The following is a 21,229-nucleotide window of genomic DNA, read 5'->3' on the forward strand; positions in this document are numbered from 1 at the left end:
GGAGATGAGCAGGGAGAAAGCAATAGGCAGTAATAATTAAAGAAATCAAGTATATATAATTTCTTATTTACATGTGGACTGAACTCATACCTGCTGTGGTTCCAGTGTTGATAAAGTCTAAGAATAGGAAACAATAACATAATAATATAAATCAACTAGACCCATCTTTGTAGATTTTTACTAGAATGAAATAATATTAAATAAAGCCTCCAACATCAGTAGATATTCTCTATCAATAGGCATATATGTTCATTCGTGTTTGCTTAAAATATAAAATTATATATACGTAACTGTGGATACGTATCTACATGCATGAATATATAAACTTAAAGCTATGACTACATATTTATATACAGATTTACTTTTATTCTCACCAAGTTGCCAGGCTGAACAAAAATAAACTAAAAGGATTAAGTCTAGCAGTCTAATAATGCAGAAGGCATTTTGCCTAATCTGTTCTATAATCCTTTACTAAGCATAGAGCAAAGCTTTGGGAAAGTGCAAGACTTTTAAAAAGTTTGCTTTTATTCTTAACCTCAATTTTTAACTATTTCTATGTTCCTGACTGTTAGATCTATTTTTTAGAAGTTGAAAAAGTCTTTTAAAGAAAAATCTTTAAGAAGACTGCAAAACCCAATTTTTCTTAAGGTATTTCTACTCAGAACTGCAACCTAACAAACCTAGCAGTATTTAAAAACTGATTAATTTAGTCAGTTGATGTTAGTATAGAGTACTTCAAATTAACTTTTTGGAAGACTCACCATTTTAATTTAAAATATATGTGCCCATGTACCTTTCAGATATCGTCAGACTGGCTTCAGGTTCACTTGTGTTGGCATTTGAGACAGAAATTCGCAGTGCATGAGAACACTTTTAGAATGTAAATCCATCTCATTTGATATAACTGTCTGCTCCAGTGCTGGAAATGGCCCCAGCAGATTCGGACTGTATAATTTTCCAGGTCACAATTTTATATTCCTTCTATGCCTCAGTCCTATGCCTCAGGTACTGTTACTTGTTACTGAGTATGATGGTCCTATTTCAGTGCTTTAAAAAAAATCTCTTCTGACCCAGCACAGGATCTGTCAAAAGTATGTCATTCCCAAACAAAGTGAATATTCATTTAATCATATTCAAGGCAGGAATAAAGCCACTTTTTTCGCCAAGGAGTTAGAGAAGATGTTAATTCTTAAAATGCTGTTTGGTTATAGTAAACTATCATGAACTTTCTGTACTTCTATGTATATATTTTAAGTCTGTTTTATGTCTCCAAACACAGAGGAAACTATCTCCGTGTCAAACAACCCTCGAGCTTACACTTTAGCTCGATTTGGGGGGGAGGGGAGGGGAGAAGACGGGGGATAGGATGGAGGTGAAAATGAGGAAGAAATCCCCTTGATGGAAATTTTGTTTCAAGTATTAATAATGCTAATTTACTTAGTAAATTTGTCATGAATATGGCATAATGCAGGTATAAAATGAGTTTCTTCTATTTTTAGGTTCATGTGTTTGTTTTATGATTATATCATAAGCATTTTCTTAAGATGTTAGCTTTTCAAATATGATGACATATATCAGTGTATCAAAATGCTAATTCCCTAGGGGCACCTGGATAGCTCAGTCACATTTTGATACACAAGGAGCATCTGACTGTCCACTTCAGCTCAGGTCATGATCTCCAGGTGGGGAGCTGTGCCCCACATGGGGCTCTGCAGGCGATCAGTGGGGAATCTCCTTCTTTTCCTCTCCCTCTGCCCCCCACCACCGCTCTCCTCTCTCTCTCTCTCTCTCTCAAATAAATAAGAAATCTTTTTTTAAAATGCCAATTCTTTAATTCCGAACACAATAAAATCTCATATTTAGCTTTCATGGATTAAACAATGCATGGGAAAAAATTAAAAGAAGAGTATGATTGTAAAATGACCTTAATAAAACATCACCTGGTTTCTGCAAAAGAATGAGTCCTTAAAACCTGAGTTTTAGTGTGTACACATACCTATTGATTTATGAAAACATTCCAAAATCACCGGAGTAGGTATCAGTACTGAATTTTTCCTGTGCATGTTGCCTGCAGGACTGTCCTAGAACACCGTTTTATAAATTCCTCAGCAAGATAGGATTTTCAGTTATCTTAAAACAATTTGACACTTCACAACAACTAAAATCTTTATTTTAAAAGATATTACAAACCACTAGTATATTCATTTAACCACTGCATTGTTTATCATTTAAGCCTCTGAGGTCATTCACAAAGACAGATAACTACCCACCCCTTTTTTTCTTAATTAACATTTTCAAAGGAAAAAGATTAGAATCAAGAGTTACGTGGCTGTGTCTTATAACCCAAATTTGCCTGAAGCCACTAGTTTGTAAATCTGTTCTTTTGAATTCACATGTGTTCACTGCTTTCACTTTAGACATTCCATTGACATACAAAATAATTATTCCAGGAAATGATTAGCATATTATATGTCTATATGCTGTCTTTCCTGCTACTGATAATTTAAAATAATAAGGAGTTCATGTCTTATGTATGCAGTCAGGGTTACTTTGGGTCTTATTCTGTGATGAAAATGTGTGCCACAGAGACCACAGTGCAGCTTTCTTCACGCTTGCTTGCTTTGTTTTAAAAAACACTGAGGAAAAAAAGTTTTCAAATATCCTAGTATTTTAAATAGAGATCTTGTTGGATTACTAACTTGGTAAATTCTCATTTCAGATTCGTTCTTGCCTCAAGACTTCAGTCTGACTGGATGCTAATGCTGTATTTTGCACATACTCATTTGACTGTGACAGTCACCATTGGGTTGCTTTTGATTCCAAAGGTATTCCTTTAACATTACTTTTCTCTTGCAAGACAGTTACTTTAAATAAGCATGGAGTTGTTTCCTCTTTTTAAAAAAAAAAAAAAAAAGTATCTGGCAATATAGGGAAAGGGAAGTGTGGAGATTTTAGTTGACACTAAAATGTTTTTAAAGCTCTCTCCTCAGGGAACTAGATATCTCTTTTCTTTTAGAATTTATTAAACATCCCATAGAATTTTTAAATTCTTCAGTTTGTACAAAACTCATCATCTGGTTTGGCTCCTTCTCAAATATATATATTTTTTAAGATTTTATTTATTTATCTGACAGAGGAGAGATCACAAGTAGATAGAGCAGCAGGCAGAGAGAGAAGGGGAAGCAGGATCCCCGCTGAGCAGAGAGCCCGATGCAGGGCTCCATCCCAGGAACCCCGCATCATGACCTGACCTGAAGGCAGAGGCTCAACCCACTGAGCCACCCAGGTGCCCCTTTCTCAAATATTTTTATATTCAGATATGATTTAATTATGGGTCCAAGGTAACTTTTATTGTACCTATAACATCAAAGTAATTTTTAAAGAGATTCTAAGAATCCTCCTGTTTGGATTTATATTCAGGAAGCTTTGTGTTGTAAACATTCAGAAAATTTTTATGTAAATAATTATAATATTTTGTATAGAAAAATCTTGCTTTATAATGATAGATTCTGGCAAAGACTTATCTAGACAACATACCGAAGTAGGGGAAAATGGGCCAGCACTCAGAATACCGGGATTAAGAATATGTGTCCCACTCACACTGGCTATACAGTATGACATTAGCCAAAACTTTTCATCTCTCTGAGGTTCAGTTTCTTCATCTATGACACGATAGCAATAAAACAGCTTACAATGAAATAATATGATATCAGAGTGTGGGAAAAAAACACACAAGTTAGAGCATTATTTTTTTTTAAAGATTTTATTTATTTATTTGACAGACAGAGATCACAAGTAGGCAGAGAGGCAGGCAGAGAGACTGGGGGGGAGGGAAGCAGGCTCCCCACTGAGCAGAGAGCCCGCCGCGGGGCTCGATCCCAGGACCCTGAGATCATGACCTGAGCCAAAGGCAGAGGCTTTAACCCACTGAGATACCCAGGTGCCCCCAAGTTAGGGCATTATTATTATTTTCCTCATTTACACATAGAGAAACAAAATATTGGAACATCATTTATCTGTATTAGTACCACACGATATAATATTAACACAGCTGGTACAAGAATTTATGATTGCTTGTCATTCACTCCAGGTTTTACCTCCCCTCATAAACGAAACATTAAAATTCAGCCTGACTAAAAGGGCAAACAAATGTAAACAGAACAAAATTCCTATTTTCTTCCTTACTCGAATTCTATATACCAAATAGCCACAGTTTTCATGGGCTGATCTGTTACTGCAATTGATCTTCTCCTTTTTCATACTTTGCATTATATGGTTACATTTTTATTAGACGGAGGTACTACATACGCAGACTGCTCATTCAGCGGTAAGAATTGAAAACACATATTCATACGAAGATTGGTACATGAATGTTCCTAGCAGCCTTATTCGTAATAGCTAAGAAGTGGAAACAATCCAAATGTCCATCAACTGATAAATGTAGAAGCACAACGCAGTGTCATCTACACAATGCAACACTACCCAACAATAAGAAAGAGTGAAGCACCAGTACGCACTATAGCTAGTACGCACCTTGAAAACATTACACCAAGTGAAAGAGGCTAGACACAAAGGCCACATCTTGTGCGATTCCATGTATATGAGATGTCCAGAACAGGCCGCTCTGTTGAGACAGAAAGCAAGTTAGTGGTTGTCACTAGCTGGGGAAGAGAGGAAACAGAAATGACCGCTTTCGTGGGTTTAAGGTTCTTTTGGGGAGTGATGTAAATATTCTGGAATTAGATAGTGGTGATGGTTGCCCAGCACTGTGAATATACCAAAAAGCACTCAACTGTACAACCGAAATTTGAGAATTTTATGGTATGTGAACTATATCGCAACTTGAGATAATTTAACAAAATCATTGAGGGGCTTCGCTAAGCTCTGTTCTATATCCTGGAATAAGAATAACAAACAGATAAAATATGTGCTCTTGTGGTTATTTATATTGTGGACAAGGGGGACACAGAAGAAATAGGTTAAGATAAGCATTCAAAATACTCTTTTAGATAGATATAAATACTAAGGATAAATAATAAAGCAGAAAAGGGATATTATCTGACAAGTGTTCCTTAAACTCACGATCATCTCTGAGACTGTGCTCAAGAACAATTACTCTCTTATCAATAACTTCTGGGTGGTTTCCTAGCAGCATTTGAGATTTTGGAGGAGAGGGACTCTGTTTTATTCATCTTTATGGCCTTAAATTCCTGACGCATGTCAGAACCACAGATGTAAGTAGAAAAGTGAAGGAAAGAGTCACCTGTTTCTGTGGTTTCTCAGTTAGTTCCAGTTACGAAACATTCATGATTCCTTACGTAGAGAATTGCTGTTTCATGTTATGTTATATAGATGTTCACCTGCTACTTACTTAAATATTTTAACAAACATTGACATTAAAATAGCTCTGTATCATGAAAGGGTGATGTGTTAATTTTTTAAAGGAATGCTTGACCTGATGAGCAGCTGGGAGAAGAGACCCCATGTTCCCTAGACCGTTCTCTCCATTTTCATAGGACAATCAGTTGGTTTATACGTTATGTGAAGTGGCCAGATTGTTTTGGTTCTCCCTGTTTTCCATCATTTCCCCAATTCATTCTTCTCCACGTCTCTATTTGATGAAGAATAGAGATAGCAAGAGTCCAGGAAACTGAAACATATCCAAAGGCCACGTGAAAATAATAAAAATACCTCAAAATGTGACGAAGGAGGAACTTGAGAATGCTGAGCTTGAGAAAAAAAATTCTGTAATTTCAGTGAATGTTTGAATTTTAAGCTTAGATATCTTCATAATTTTAGGCTGAAAGAGCCCTGTGCTCCAGAGAGCGTCCGTGATTTGTTTCCGATCTGACTGTCGACACAGTTGATGCCAGCATGCAGATCTCCTGTCTCCTAGGTCCCGGAGGCAACATTTCCGGACCCATGTGTAGTAGACTCAAAGTCACTGTCTGTGATCAGGGCCAGTTGTACCTTTCAGTGATACATAGCCTCCCCTAGGTGATGCAGAACAAGAAACACAAGGTAGACCCTACTGCTCAAAAAAAAAAAATATTTCCCTCCTGCTGCCAGTGGGTCCAAATTCCTACCCTTGGAAAACATTTGTGTGAGTTTTTCGACTTATTTTCATTCTCAGAATGCAAATAACATGTATGAGGAGTAATGTTAAGTGAACACTGTGAGCCTGGAGAAAAGACAAAGATGAAAATAGGGATAGGAGAACCACGTATTAAGGAACCACGTATTAAGATGGCCTAAGAGCTCTAGTGCATAACATGAAAAGCAAAACATAAATAGAGCAACAGATCTTTTATAAGGAGTTTGGTAAATGAGTTCATCTAAGCTGAAGCAATGATATGAACATGAGAACCTTTAACAAATTATTCTGCTGTGTCTGCCAGCGGGTTACTGTCTGCAGCTCATTCTGCGTCTCTATTGCAGTTTTCACATTCAAGCAATAACCCCCGCGATGACATTGCTACGGAAGCGTATGAAGATGAGCTGGACCTGGGCCGGTCTGGGTCCTACCTGAACAGCAGCATCAACTCCGCGTGGAGTGAGCACAGCTTAGACCCGGAAGACATTCGGGTAGTCTATATTTCAGCCTTCCTGTTTTGGGCTTACCCCGTGCACACAGGCAAGCACACGTGGGCTGACGTGTCCATGTGCTCACCTGTGTGCACATGGGCCCAGAGGGAAAAAGAGAGGGGGGATGTGTGTGCGTGAGAACTGAAAACATCGAATGCGGGGCTAACCCGGTTCTAAAACCCACATCATGGTAGAAGTTACACAGGCCAATCTTGACAGTCACAACTGACTTAGGAGCAGTCATGATGATGAACTGATGATACACGTTCCCTACTACAGGTTCTGACATCTTGCTGATAGAGAGATAGGAGAGATCTGTGAGCAGAGAGCCCGGATTACTTAAAGTAATCTGTGACAGTGTATCAGCATTTGGAGTAAGAAGCTGCTTTTAGTAATTGATGGTCTGTTGTCCCCTAAACCTAATCCACATTACAGGTAATTTTATCAATGGCTACATGACGCTTCCAATATTGATTAGGAAACACGATATGCTGTGTGTTGTTATGGCCAAGTTCGAGTCCAGCCCACACAACTTTTAAGTCCAACGAGCTCATTGCATGTGCAGGATGCATGTGTTCAAGTCTTAAAGTTCAAACTCTATGTGTAACAGAACACAGGTTCATCAGAAAAGTAAGAATGAGGAGAAGGTTGATGAGCACACATGGTATGAAAAGCTGTAGGTCAATTTCCCTAAAGAGCTCAAGCTTACTGACCAAGTTACGCTTAGTAATAGTATCTGGCTGAACCACTAAGTTCCGCGTCTCTGTGAATTTGCTCTTGTTCTGGCAGGATGAGCTGAAGAAACTCTATGCCCAGCTGGAAATATATAAAAGAAAGAAGATGATTACAAATAACCCCCACCTCCAGAAAAAGCGGTGCTCCAAGAAGGGCTTGGGCCGTTCGATCATGAGGCGCATCACCGAGATCCCAGAGACGGTCAGCAGGCAGTGTTCCAAAGAGGACAAGGAAGTCATCCCAGACCACAGCATGGCCAAAAGCACTGCCCTGACCAGGAAGAACCCACAAGAGTCTTCAGGTAACACCGGGAAGCCCAAAGAGGAGTCCCTGAAAAACCGAGTCTTCTCGCTAAAGAAATCGCACAGCACTTACGATCACGTGAGGGAGCCCACGGAAGAGTCCAACAGTTTACCGGTGGAAAGCCAAGAAGAGGAGGCCACAGAAAATTCCACACTGGAGTCTCTGTCAAGTAAAAAACTAACCCAGAAGCTGAAGGAGAACAGTGAGACCGAGTCCACAGAGTCTGTGCCTTTGGTGTGTAAGTCGGCGAGCGCTCACAATCTCAGCTCAGAGAAGAAGCCAGGCCACCCCCGAACATCCGTGTTGCAGAAGTCTCTCAGTGTCATAGCAAGTGCCAAGGAGAAGACTCTTGGATTAGCTGGGAAAACCCAAACATCAGGCATGGAAGAACGTGCGAAATCCCAGAAACCTCTGCCAAAAGATAAAGAAGCAAACAGAAAGTACTCCAATTCAGATAATGCAGAGACTAAAGATTCTGCCCCCCAAAACTCCAATCATTTGGAGGAGCCAAGGAAACCTCAGAAATCTGGGATTATGAAGCAACAAAGGGTCAACCCGCCCACTGCCAATTCTGACATGAGCCCAGGCACCACCAAGAAGAAGAACTTTGACATAGGGCAAGTGTGCCCTTGGGAGATTTATGACCTGGTCCCTGGTCCCGTGCCTTCAGAATCAAAAGTTCAAAAACACGTATCCATTGCAGCTTCTGAGATGGAGAAAAACCCAACTTTTTCCTTAAAGGAGAAGTCTCATCAGAAGCCCAAGGCAGCTGAACTGTGTCAGCAAACCAGTCAGAAGAGCATAGACAAGGCTGAGGTATGCCCTTGGGAGAGCCAAGGTCAGCCCGGTTTTGAAGATGAGAAGCCTTTGATTTCTAAGACTCAGGTTCCCCCAGGGAGAGCCAAAGATGAGAATGGCAGTCAGCATTATGCCACCAACGTGTGTGCTGGGCAGTACGAAGAACCGCCCCCCAAAGTTGTAGCATCAAAAATCGAGAATGAAAATCTCAACCCAACAGGAGACCAGGAAAAAAAGACCTCTTCCCTCGAGGAAAATGCGCCCCGCTCCTATAACTCAAGTAATACCCTTCGGCAGCCTTTAACATCACGAGCTGAGGTGTGTCCTTGGGAGTTTGAAGCCCCAGATCAACCAAATGCTGAAAGAAGTGTAGCTTTACCTGCCTCTTGCACTGTAAGTGCGAATAAGACGGCAGGGCCTCGGAAATAAGAGGTCAGGGATCCTTTTAAAGTGTAGCATCCCCAGAAAGAAAAAGAGAAGGAAGAAACCCTGAATTTGACAGAAGACAGAAGGATCAAAAATTCCCAAGGAGTGTTTGTCATTGGAGGGAAACGTGAAAGTCACAGGTGGAAAAAGACCGGGAGGGCAGAGCAACGCCAGAGTGGAAGAATTAGACTGGCCAAGGGAAGTCTGTCTTCCCCTGGGAACATGAGGAGAAGCCTTACATTTCAGCACGGTTAGCGGGAGTCGCCCTCTCTGTCTGCCCCTGATCAGTATTTACCCATGGCGCTTTGAAAATCCTAAGCAAGGTCAACCGGAAGACACAGAAGAGGTATGAGATTCTGCAAGGAAGAAGAAGGTATAGACCTATATGACCGAAGTTCTAAGTAGCTAACTGAACTTCCTTCACCTGTTTAACCTTGATAGCACTGCTCACTTAATGCATCCCAAAAATACCTTTTATATTAATGATTGCTCTCATTTTCTTATAAATGTATGTTTCAGTACATTGTTGTGTCTCATATTCAAGCATTCCAGATTGTATAATTTTTGCAAATAACTTTGATATTCCGTGACACAACACATTTATGCAATCTGCAGCTACTCAGTTGTTATTGCAAGTTCCAGAATCCCTGCTATCTACCAACTTTAGTTGATTCTCGAAGTACAGTAAGCTTTCTCTGGCTTGGGAAGCCATAACCGTTATGATAAAATCTTTCCGTTTTGGCTGTGGTTTATATATTGTGAACTTGGATTTGACTCTATTGTTTCACATCATGGTTTGTTATACTGTCTTAATCAGGGTTTTTTATACCAAGTTGAGTTACTCGTTTTGCACTTCTTGTTAGGACTCAGAGATCCAGGGGTCCTACCGAGTCGTATGTCTCAATAAAGGACAACTTACCTATTGTTTGTTTAGAGTCAGAGACAGGTCACACCTTCATTCCAATTTACTGTCCCTTTTAATTCTTTCAGTATTCCATACTTAGCAGCATCTCGCCGGGAAGAAGCTAAGAGTGAGAAAAACACACTGCGCATTATTATTACCACTGAAAAGGGAAGACTCTAGGAATGACATGAGAATTACAACAGTACTGCAGGGCCAGGGAATTTGCCTTTCAAAACACAGACAGGAAGGGAGCTACTGATAGCACTTTCAAGGGAGTATTTTTTTAAAGAGAAAAATTATGATAGCATCAAGATCATTGTACGGATATATTTTTATTATGCATACTGAATATATATTTTAAATTACCTTAAACTACTTATTCTCATAATTCTTATTCATTGCTTCAGCTAGGGGTAACACTTGCTGGGCTTCAATTCCAAAGAGGTTTATAACCTGATTTATTCAAAGCCTATAAGGTGGTGTGGGCTTTTCCTCCTGCCAAGCACTGGAAAACTTACAAGTCTTGCAAATTGCCATTGTGAGCCACCCAGCTCAAAAAAAAAAAAAAAAAAAAAAAAAAAAAAAGGCAAGGTTTATTTGCAAAGCAAAACAGCCCCCAGAGCAAAATTTGTAAAATGTACTGCGTTCCACCCTGATCACTTGGCATGAGAATCCTAAGCTGCTGACTTAGCTCTACTGATGTGATCATGCAAGAGATTCCATTCCAAAGCTCGGTCTCATTTTATTTAAAGAAGAATCACTTAAGGATAGAACGCGGACTTCCCTTTCTCGCATGCTAGATGCTGAAGGATCCACGGCTTCCTTGGCCAGGACATTTCCAGCCTGACTAACGGTTTTTCATCCCCTGAGCCGGCAAGGAGAGCATGTTAGGGGGGCAAAAGGAGAGAAAAGGGAATCAGAGGGTAGACAGAGGGCTGTTCTGAGAGAAGATCATTCTCAGTGGAAGCTAGAAACTACGACTTCTCCTTATTCCTCATCAGGATTTTGTCACCGGTTTCTATTCAGGAGGAAGCGAGCACGCCGCCATTTTGCAAAGCTGTGCGTCCATCTTCCTCACCCATTCGCTTGCTTCGTGTGCTACTCAGGTTGGTGGGGTAGGTGTGAAGAGATAGAGAAATTCTATTTTTCTGTGTTTCCTTCATTTACTTCCTTCTTTTCTTCCTTTCCAGTCAAGGCCTCTCTATTTGGTAACCTCGGAACACAACTTTAAGGTATATTTGTGAACTTGGTTTGGAATTTCTAGGCCCACCTACTTGTTTCATTTATGTTCAAGGTCTGTTAGCACTTTCTTCACTTTTTGAGAAATAAGCAGTTCAAGCATCGGTGACTTTTTATTGCACTTCAGGATGATCCTGCTGGAGATGTGGCTTAAAGAAGACTTGCCAAATTATACCTTAGTGACATTCTACAGTCCATAGATTTTCCTCCACCAGCATAAATCGTGAGAGTGCCTCGGGTCTTTCCTAGAGTTTCATTGCCATTACTTATCACCACGAGAAGTTTAAATCTACAGTTCTTGAGGTTATTTTCCTAGATCGGTAACAATAAGAAAGTGAATCCACACACTGTTAAGGTCACAAACATTTGCTAGGTTGTCCTTCTCAATGCATGTGCAGGCTGCCTCCTGTCCTTGTTTTTAAGCCAGGGTTTATAAATAAGTAGATTTATACCAACCTTAATAGAACTGTATATTTTATGCAAGAATTAAATGCTTTACGACATGAACTATAACTCAGCCCATTGTAAACTTTGGTGGCAATATGGATTTGAAACTCGACAGTTCTCTTGTATTTGCTTCCTAGGTTTCTGCATGCAAGTGGTGACAGGTAGGACTGAGAAACACTGCCTTTTGACTTCTAGCATTTAGCAACCGAGAGTTGTAGAGTCAATAAAGCTGTAAGTCTCTTCACTTAATCTGTGGTTCTTCTGAAACTATTATCTGAAACCTACAGCATCCCACCATGAAAAATATTTGGTAAATTTATGTTGTGATGTGTTACAGCATGTAAATAATTATAACTTCTCTGCAATAAAACATATTTATACGAAAGTGATTTATGGTGATTTGCGTGTTTATCAAAAATCAAATTTATTTCACCTAGCCTACTTTAGAGGGAATCCCATGTATCCTTGGCTTTGGTACACTTACACACCTACATCCTCTTATGCCCGACTACAGACATATGTGATTCCCCAAATGTGGCCTCAAACATACAGGTCATCCTTTGGAGCCAATAAAACCTCTTAGGGCTTGTGATTTTGATTTAAGAAAGCTCTGCCCAAATGGGAAGTAATCCAGTTACCTTTTCTAATTTACTGAACACACATAGGCCATTTGCTAAGTGATGATGATGATCTTTAGATGAACAAGAATTCCAATATCCAGTATCCAGTCACCACTGTATTACTACAAAGGAGAGCCTGACTAATTCGTGGAGTTAAGGGAGGCTTAAGAGAGAGGGCAAGCTCCCAAGGCTGAAATTCTGCAAAGGTGTTATGAACAGGAAAAGGTGTAAGGTCAGCTTTGCGTGCCATGCCTCAGAGTAACTATACCTTTATCCTGCAGTACAGGAAACTATCAAAAAGCAGTAAACTGGGTCATAAGCAAGTCGTCGAGTAGAAGGATCATTTGGGGAGCAGCCCAGGGATGGACTGAAGCAGAAAGAGACCGCAAGCTGCTAGGTTAGTTAGGAAACCAGCACAAGAGTCAAAGGAAAGGAAGGTGAGGGCCTAAGAAGAAGAGGAAAACATTATTGGTTATTTTACCAGAATAGTATCTTCAGATGGGTTTGGTGTTACATTATATGAGGTCAGAAAATCAGAGTCATAGATAACTATACCCAATATAATTGCTCCTTCCAACTTTATTGACATTTTGAGTAGTTTGAAAAATTTTAAAAGCCCTCTCGGAAAATTTGCAGACCTCATATCACCTGCTCAGGAGAAAAGCTATGGAAAAGAATACGAAAACTCATGCTACGAAAAACCTTGATATTACCTAGGCGGGGAAAGGAGGAAAAGGTTTGCTGCAGTATGGTCTTAACTTTCCTTGTGGGAGTAGGCAGTTCTCTGAAGCCAGGGAAGCAGATGTGAGGCAAGGGGGCGGGAGAGGGAGCGGGATGCCACTTCTCCCTACAGTCACCTTTCCCGCAACCAAGTCACTGGGGATACCCTTCCCCATCTCTTCACATTGTGTGTGTCCTATATTGTACATACTTTAGGTACTAAGACATAGAATCAGTGGTTTGAGTTCTTTGACCCTAAAGGACTAAGACAAAAGCAACCAGTGATTAGCAAGTCAAGAAAGTCAAGTCTACTCTTCTTTCTTGTGTGATAAGATCATCTTCTCAGTGTTTGTGGGACTGCTTAGCTGATGGCTCTGTTATTTTCATACATACGCATAGTGCTAGGCATTGTTTCTTGGTTCTAAATGTAGAACTTTCTGGTAAAAAATACTTAAGGGAAATACTTCCATGAGAAATGGCCTTTATCACACAACAAGTAATAATGTAAATATGTTATTCTAAATGCAAGTTGGTTAAGAATTTCTTTATTATTTCAGCATATCCCATTCCTCTCCCCCTGAAGAGTTATAAAGACAGAAATAATATCTTTCTAATTTGGGTTACTTTCTCTTTAAATACTTGTTTCTTGGAACGTACACAAAGTCCAAGCACATTGTATGTTCGAACTCAATATTAACTGGTCAGAAGGCAGATGATGAAATGTATGAATTGGTTTTTAACTTCTCTCTCTTCCTCTGTGATGTGACAGTGGTACTTTGTCAGAAATAAAACTGGCCAAATGAAAATAGAAAATGAAAGATGAATATAGAAAAAGGTCTTTGCATAATAGTCACATTCCTAGAAAAAAAAATAAGTTAAACATGCAAACAGAAAAGCTCATGACAGATCTTCTAGAACATACTCCCATTTCAATTCAAACAGCAACAGGAAAAGGGGGGGAATGCCCTATTTTGAGTACGTAAGAGAAAGATGCATAGTTTTTCCCCAAATATGCCATGGGATTTTATTCCTCTACGCCTTTTGACTTGCTGTTTGATCCATCTGAATTTCGTTGCCTCCTTCTTTTCCCTATCAACACCATATATACGAATGACTGCTAGTGTGATCATATAATGTATTGTCCAAAGAAAACCTTTGAGCATGAAAAAGCAGTATTATAATTGTGCCTGAATAACAACGTAAACTGGGACTGACCCAGGACACCCTGGGTGTTCCAATGTTTACCCTATCCAAGGAGAAACACCAACGTCCCACTCCCTCTATGAGGAGCCTTTCCAAATGTCCCAAGTCAGAGTGAATTCCTCCTTCCTCTGTGCTCCCCTTAGGAATTGGCTTAAATCTGTGATTACATGGACTCACAATTTAGCTAGTTAACGTACTTCTCTGAATCGTCTGCCAAGTTAAGAGCTCCTAGAGAACAAGGAATTCTTTATTCATTTATCTATCCCCAATATCAAGCAGTGTGTTTTTCTCCGAGTTCCCTAAATATTTGCAAAATTGAACTTTTGATGACTAACCAAGGTCTAAAATACACTTGGACAAAAAGAAAAAAATTCAGGAGTTGGATGAAAACTTGATGCAAAATATCTCAAATGTTGAATACTAATTGGTCTTCCGTCTACACCCTGACAGTTCCTGGGACAGTCACAGATGATGATACATTAACTCTAACTCTCCAGACTGTGATACATTAACTCTAACTCTCCAGCATCACAAGGTGAGTGTCGCTTTGTCACCATAAGGAGGGAGAAACCTAAGGTTTGGGACATGGAGTGGTTTGTTAGAGCTATAAAAGATACTTCCGTATTTCATAAAAAGTAAGTATTTGGTTGTAGAAAATTGCCATTAGTTATTTGAACTCTTTCTGAAAAATAAATTGGGTCAGGATCTATAGAAGACATCCACGTAAACATAGATCCTGCTGTGTAACTTCCAGACATTTCTGGGAAATGACATATTTGAACAAAGTCTTTGGATGTTTGACTGACTACAAGATTTCTTAGCCATACATTTCATGTTATCTAGAAATAGTCCTAATATGCAGACAATATAAAGGTGCTCTATGTGAAAGAAATATGTGCAGACACATAAGCAACTTTTTGGTAACTTGGAATAGTATAAAAGTTATCTATATATATATATAAGTTATGTATATAACTTATATAAGTTATATATAACTATATAAATAGTGACAATATTAAAGATCATGAAAGATACTTCTCCCCTTATGTCTTAAAGACTAGTAACTATGGCCACAAATGGTGACTGGTGTAGCTTAAGAATGTATCCTTCTGCTTCTTACATTACTCCCTACATAAAGTAATTGGGAGAATTGGATTTATTATTGTAGTTCTCAGGCCAAATTCAGTGTCAGAATCATGCAAATAGGGGTGCCTGGCTGGCTCAGTGGGTTGAGCCTCTGCCTTCGGCCTAGGTCATGGTCTCAGGGTCCTGGGATCAAGCCCCGCATCGGGCTCTCTGCTTGGTGGGGAGCCAGCTTCCCCCCTCCCCGCCTTCTTGTGATCTCTCTCTCTGTCAAATAAATAAACAAAAAATCTTTAAAAAAAAAAAAGAATAATGCAAATAAATCAGTCCTGAACCAGGGTAAAGGGTAGCTTGTGGGCGAATTACTTTCTGATGCATGAGAAAACTGTAAGGGGCGGGGGGTGTTCAAGAATACTCAGGTACAAATTCCATTTCATAACCACTTGAATAAAATTAGAGTTGGCAGATTGACTCTTCTGGAACCACTTGCTGGAAAGCTGGAAAGGCTGTTATCCAAACATACATAGGCACTGTCCCTTTTTATATCCTCCAGCAAAGATACGGAAGAATCCTCTCTTTGCTCAATCCTGACAGTCTCTCCCCGTGCAGAGAGTGCCACCACACAGAGCTGTGAACCCTCCTCAGTGGTTAGCGACCCAGGAGCCATGTAAAACCTAGAGCAGAACATACCTCCCCTCGTGCTCTTATACCTACTTGCTGTAATTGTATTTCTATAACTTCGAGTTTAAAAGCATACTCAAAACATAATTTCAAAACATATAAAAACAAAATTTTTTTAAAACCCATTAAAAAGTTTTTTGTATGTTGGGAGATATTTTATAGATATTTTATAACATGTACAAATACTGGTAGATGTTGCTGATATGTAAGAGTAGAATGAAAAAAACTGGGAGTTCAAGACTGTTTCTGAAACCTGCTTCTCCCACAGGTATGTTTGGTTTGGGAAAGTCTCTTCAACTTCCTGTGTTTACATTTCTTAACTTGGGCAGTGAGAGATCTGGGGGAGATGGCATCTCAGGACCCCTCCAGTGTGTATGTGTGTGTGTGTGTAAAATTACACTCTGGGTTTGAATGTATTTAAACTCTTTTAGTAGAATGTATACAACTAAGCAAACTCCTTAACATTTGGCAAATTTGAAATCATCTAGAGAAAGAAGACACACAAATGAAAGGAAACAGCAGTGTGATGACTAAGCCCCTTGATTTTTGATATATTTTGTACTAAGATAAAGTTAGAGAGTTCTCATATTCTGGGGGAAAAAAGCCACAGAATATGTATTTCAAAAAGTAAAATGAAGCTAGAGTCATGCCCTGAATCAGAAGCTGGAAAACAGTTTGCTTTCTGGATCTTGTTCCTTGCTCAATATCTCACTATTACTCTTTGCTAGGAATGAATAGTTCTGCTTCTTTAAGAAGAAGTAGCTTTTATTTTTATTATTTTTTTTGAAGAAGTAGCTTTTAATGCCCACATAGCATTAGAAGACTCGTCAAAATATTTTGGGGAGATCACGTTTTAAATGAATTTTATCATCATAACGACATTTAATAGGGTCAAATATAGTGTAAAACCCAAGTATGTAGTAAGATTGGTGGGCAATTAATCCAGAGTCAATTTTGTATAACAAATGCCTACCCTTCCAAAATGATCCCCAGAGTACCACAAACCATATTCTCCCTTGACGTTCAACTGAATGTCAGCTTGGACAGTACGTAATTACTACTACTCAGAAAAGAAGTAGAATGAGTAACACAAATTATGTACTCTTGCTTTCTCCACATTAATGTTTACAACTTTCTCATTTTATTTAAACATAAAAAGGATAGCAACAATTTAAACTTGATTTCGTTTTCCTGAGATCGGGCACATTTTACAAGCAGACTTTACATCCAATTACTCCTCCCTACATTGAAAGAGCAAATCTTCTCCCAAGTCCAAATATTGCACAAATGCATCATGCACCCCTTGCATTTTATTTCTCTGGTAATTATCCCCTGTTGTTTCATAAAGCTGTGTTTAACTTAAGAAATTTTTATTATCTTTGATCCCAAGGGGTGGTTGAAATACTGGGAATGAAGCAAAGACAGCTGAAAGCCTGTGTTGTGCAAGCAAGGAGTTTGGTTTTCTATAAGGGATAAAAAAAAATTTGTAGCAGGCAGCTGATATAAGAAAGTTAAGTTTAGAATAAAAAATTTTTTTTTCTGGAAATCCCTTCCTAGTTTCCAGTTGAAATTAATGAAACTCAAGTTTCTAGACCATTTGGCCTGGGACCAGAACACACAAAACAGCAGCCACAAAGTCAGCATGAATGGTACAGAGAGTCGAGATACCTAACGTTGGTTTTGCTAAAGCCTTCCAGTATGCAGTTTGAAGGGTTAGGATTTATGTCGGGGGGGTTCACCTTTTTCTTAAAAGAGATGAATATCTATGGAACACCTGAGTGGCTCAGTCAGTTAAGCATCTGACTCTTGATTTTGGCTTGGGTCATGATCTCAGGGTCATGAGATCGAGCCCTGTGTCAGTCTCTGCTCTGAGCGTGGAGCCTGCTTAAGATACTCACTCTTCCTCTCCCTCTGACCCAACTCACCGCCCCCCTCTTAAAAAAAAAAAAAAAGAGAGAGTTGAATATCTAAAGATAGTAAAACAGACAGTAGTAGTACAGCTAACAGCAAGAACAAAAGGAGGGCAGGGCTAACACTAGGCAAAACTTTGATGTTGACAAAAATATGAATAGATCCAGCTTAACACTCTGTTCTATGGTCTAGGAGGCCAGTACTTAGTTTATCTCAGTGGCTTAAATGTTACCAAATATAATGTAAGCTATGTTGGCTCTCAATGTGTTCTACATGACTTAAGAGATTTCTCATTTTAGTTCTGATAGTGCATGTGAAATTCATAGGTCTCTGCATTCTTTCTTTCAATAAATCAATGGGAAACTTGTTTCTTGGGTATATGAGACAGGGGGTTGGGGAGAAGCAACTTGTCTTTTTAGTTTCCAGGACTCCAGATCAAGGAAAGCCTTATCTAACAGAGGGTCTGTCATGAGACGGTGGACACTGAGCTCCATATAGCGACTAAATAGAATTTACTGTGTGTTCCTTAGAAAAAGGGGCGTCTGAGTATTTTGCTTGAGGAAGGAAGAGAACAAGGATATGGGTTGCCTTCCCTGTGAGAGTATCCTGCGTACATCCTTGCCCGCTGGCACATGATTTGCAAGGCCTTCCTGGGGGAGAAGGGTAGTCCCTTCCCCTACTGACTTCAGGCTCAACACAGTCAAGCAAAAATTTCAGAATTTTCATGTGGTTCTGGCTTAGTTGTTTTCTCCCTGTCTCAAGAACAGCATGTCCTAAATTGGAACTTCTCCGGTGGCCTAGATCTCAGAATAAAAAAGACATGTGGAGCAGAGCCACAAAGAGCCCAACAAAATCACAGTATCTCCATAGCCGACACGTAATATGAGCAAAATATGAAATTTTGGCTTTGTGAGGTACTGAGAATTCAGGGTTGTTTGTTACCACAGCTTAACCCAGGGAAAGCTGACGGATACTGAAAGTCTATTCAATTGATGGACCAAACTGTAGCCTAAACTCCATCATTATAGTCCTTGCTTTGGATCTGTCCACCATGGAGGTAACGTGAGGAGGAGGAGGCCATGCCATGAATAGAATAGTTATTGAGGAGATGAATGGCCTTTGATAGAGTAGGAAACCATCCTGCTAATAAGGAATCCATTCTATGAAGGGTCTATATCATATCTGCATTCTACCTACCGCTTGAGGTAACAAGTGAGTGGAAGGTCTATTTTAAGTACAGACTTTGAGTCTACTCTTGGAATGTCCCAGCTTTATTGAGTACTATGGAGTCAGTAATACTACAGGTCTGAACCTTTTTTGGTGTAAACCTCTTCATGGTGGGCTTTGAGTGCACAGAAAGTTTTAACTGTATAATGGCACTGCAGGAGAAGAGAAATTACAAAGTGAAGTGATCTGCCTCTCATGATGACATGTTTGATCCTATAATACCCACCTGGGGAGTGCACATTGAGGGACAGAATTGCATTTTCTGACTTCTTTCAGCCAATTTACCTGAATGGTCACCCTTTCTTAAAATTGACATTGCAGAAGGTGATGCTCTGGGACCTAACGGCAGATAAGCCATTTTTGTAGCCTGGGTTTCTGCTTCTATATGCTTTATCCCCTTGGCCCGAGAGGGTCACTGCGTTTTTTTAGGCTCTCCTATGATGTAACATTAATATAATTAACTTGTTTGATGTTTATAGACATCAAACATAGACACTATTCTATAGAATAGACACTTGACCCTGAACAGCTGGAGAAAGACGATAAAACATCATTTCTGCTCCCTCAGTGGCAAACACAGTTGGTGGTTCTAAGTGGTAATATCTATGTTTTAACAGCAATTTGTGAAAACCCAGAAAATTTCTCAAGAGTATTCCTTTTACACTTTTGCAATCAAGAGTCTAAGATAAAATCCAAAGGAAACTGAGCATAATACCATCGTGAGGATATAATCCCACTTTTTCCTAGAAATGATAATTTTTTTTTACAATTTTATTTACTTGAGAGAGTGTGAGAGAGAGAAAGCACAAGCAGGGGGGAGTGGCAGAGGGTGAGGGAGATGCAGACTCCCCACTGAGCAGGGAGCCTGATGTGAGGCTCCAGACTTGATCCCAGGACCCTGGGATCATGACCTCAGCTGAAGGCAGATGTTTGACCAACTGAGCTGTTCAGGCACCTCTAGAAATGATCATTTAAAAGTAACATTTGAATCAAGACAACTCCAGTCTGTCTGAGAGAGACCCTTTCCATATTAAACTCAGGCAAGAAGATCATGAAAGGACAGTCTCTTCCACTGAGTTGTTGGTTTGGTCTCCACAATGGGCTAACATTTCTTTCCACCCAAGTCGAATCAGTGAATTTTTATTGAGCACCTTACATGAATTGAGAACTGAGTTTTGAAGATCGTGGTCCTTATCTTTAAGATACTTGGTGTTCTTTTTGAATCTGTTCAGTCCCCCAGGTCTACCCAAAAAACAGAAAGTTGATTACGGACTAGGATTCAAATCTTTTTGAGACAAATTTAGAAGTGTTAAAACCTAGTTAAGATATTAATATTTTGGTGAAAAATCTTTAACCTTTTATATCTACCTTGTCTGTGAGACCCCTGATAAGCTTCCCCCAAGTCCAGTCCATTAAAAGCTGAAAACATTTGTGTTTTCAAGATTCTGTTCTCTTTGGCTAATGCCTGACCTTTTTGGAGCATCTTAAAGTAAGAAGGATATAAAAATAACCTGGCATTTACATAGCACCTCTTTCCACCTTGTTGTTTTATTCATCAGTGTGTCCTCCAAAAGGCACATCCCATTCTATGACCCAATCATATTTCTTCCCATCTTTTTAGTTTATCAAGAAAGTACTTATATGCTTGTTTCCAGCTTCATTTAAAATAACACAATTCCAGGGCACCTGGTTGGCTGAAGCGTCTGCCTTCTGCTCAGGTCATGGTCTCAGGGTCCTGGGTTGGAGCCCGGTGTCAGGCTCCCTGCTCAGTGGGGAATCTGCTTCTTCCTCTCCTTCAGCCCCTCCCCCTGCTCATGCTTTCTCTCTCTCTCCAATAAATAGATAAAATCTTTTAAAAAATTATTAAGTTAACACAATTTTAGTAATCTGCTTAATTTGCATCTCAAATTAAATAGAAGTAAATTATTCAATATCTCTTCACCATTTAGCAGCCATACTTTCTTGATTTTTAAAATTCTCCTTTTAGGGGCACCTGGGAGGCTCAGTGGGTTAAGCCTCTGCCTTCGGCTCAGGTCATGATCCCAGAGTCCTGGGATCGAGCCCCACATCGGGCTCTCTGCTCCGCAGGGAGTCTGCTTCCTCCCCTCCCTCTCTGCCTGCCTCTCTGCCTACTTGTGATCTCTGTCTGTCAAATAAATAAATAAAATCTTTAAAAACAAATAAATAAGATAAAATTCTCCTTTTAAACTTCATCTAACAGATATTTTGGTTCCCTCATCTTGACTTTTTATTTCTGTTTTTTGTTTTATTTGCATTATAATACCTGTGTTTTCCACTCTTGGGGAGTCTAACCACCTCAGGGTTCAGGAGCAGCCCGAGGCTTGGA

At 39.6% G+C, this 21,229-nt stretch overlaps 1 protein-coding gene across 1 annotated transcript in view; it reads left to right on the forward strand.

Moving 5' to 3' along the window:
- GPR158 (G protein-coupled receptor 158) overlaps positions 1 to 8,850 on the forward strand; it is a gene marked incomplete at both ends in the record, with an annotated part of 320,694 nt that extends 311,844 nt beyond the window's left edge. The window contains 3 exons of the mRNA XM_080810173.1: positions 2,720 to 2,825; positions 6,439 to 6,585; positions 7,375 to 8,850. Coding sequence (XP_080666299.1) covers positions 2,720 to 2,825; positions 6,439 to 6,585; positions 7,375 to 8,850 — 1,729 coding nt within the window. The remainder of the gene's footprint in view (positions 1 to 2,719; positions 2,826 to 6,438; positions 6,586 to 7,374) is intronic.
- Positions 8,851 to 21,229: the final 12,379 nt, after the last annotated feature.

This window comes from Martes martes (genome assembly GCF_963455335.1).
Source record: "Martes martes genome assembly, chromosome: 8".
NCBI lineage: Eukaryota > Metazoa > Chordata > Mammalia > Carnivora > Mustelidae > Martes > Martes martes.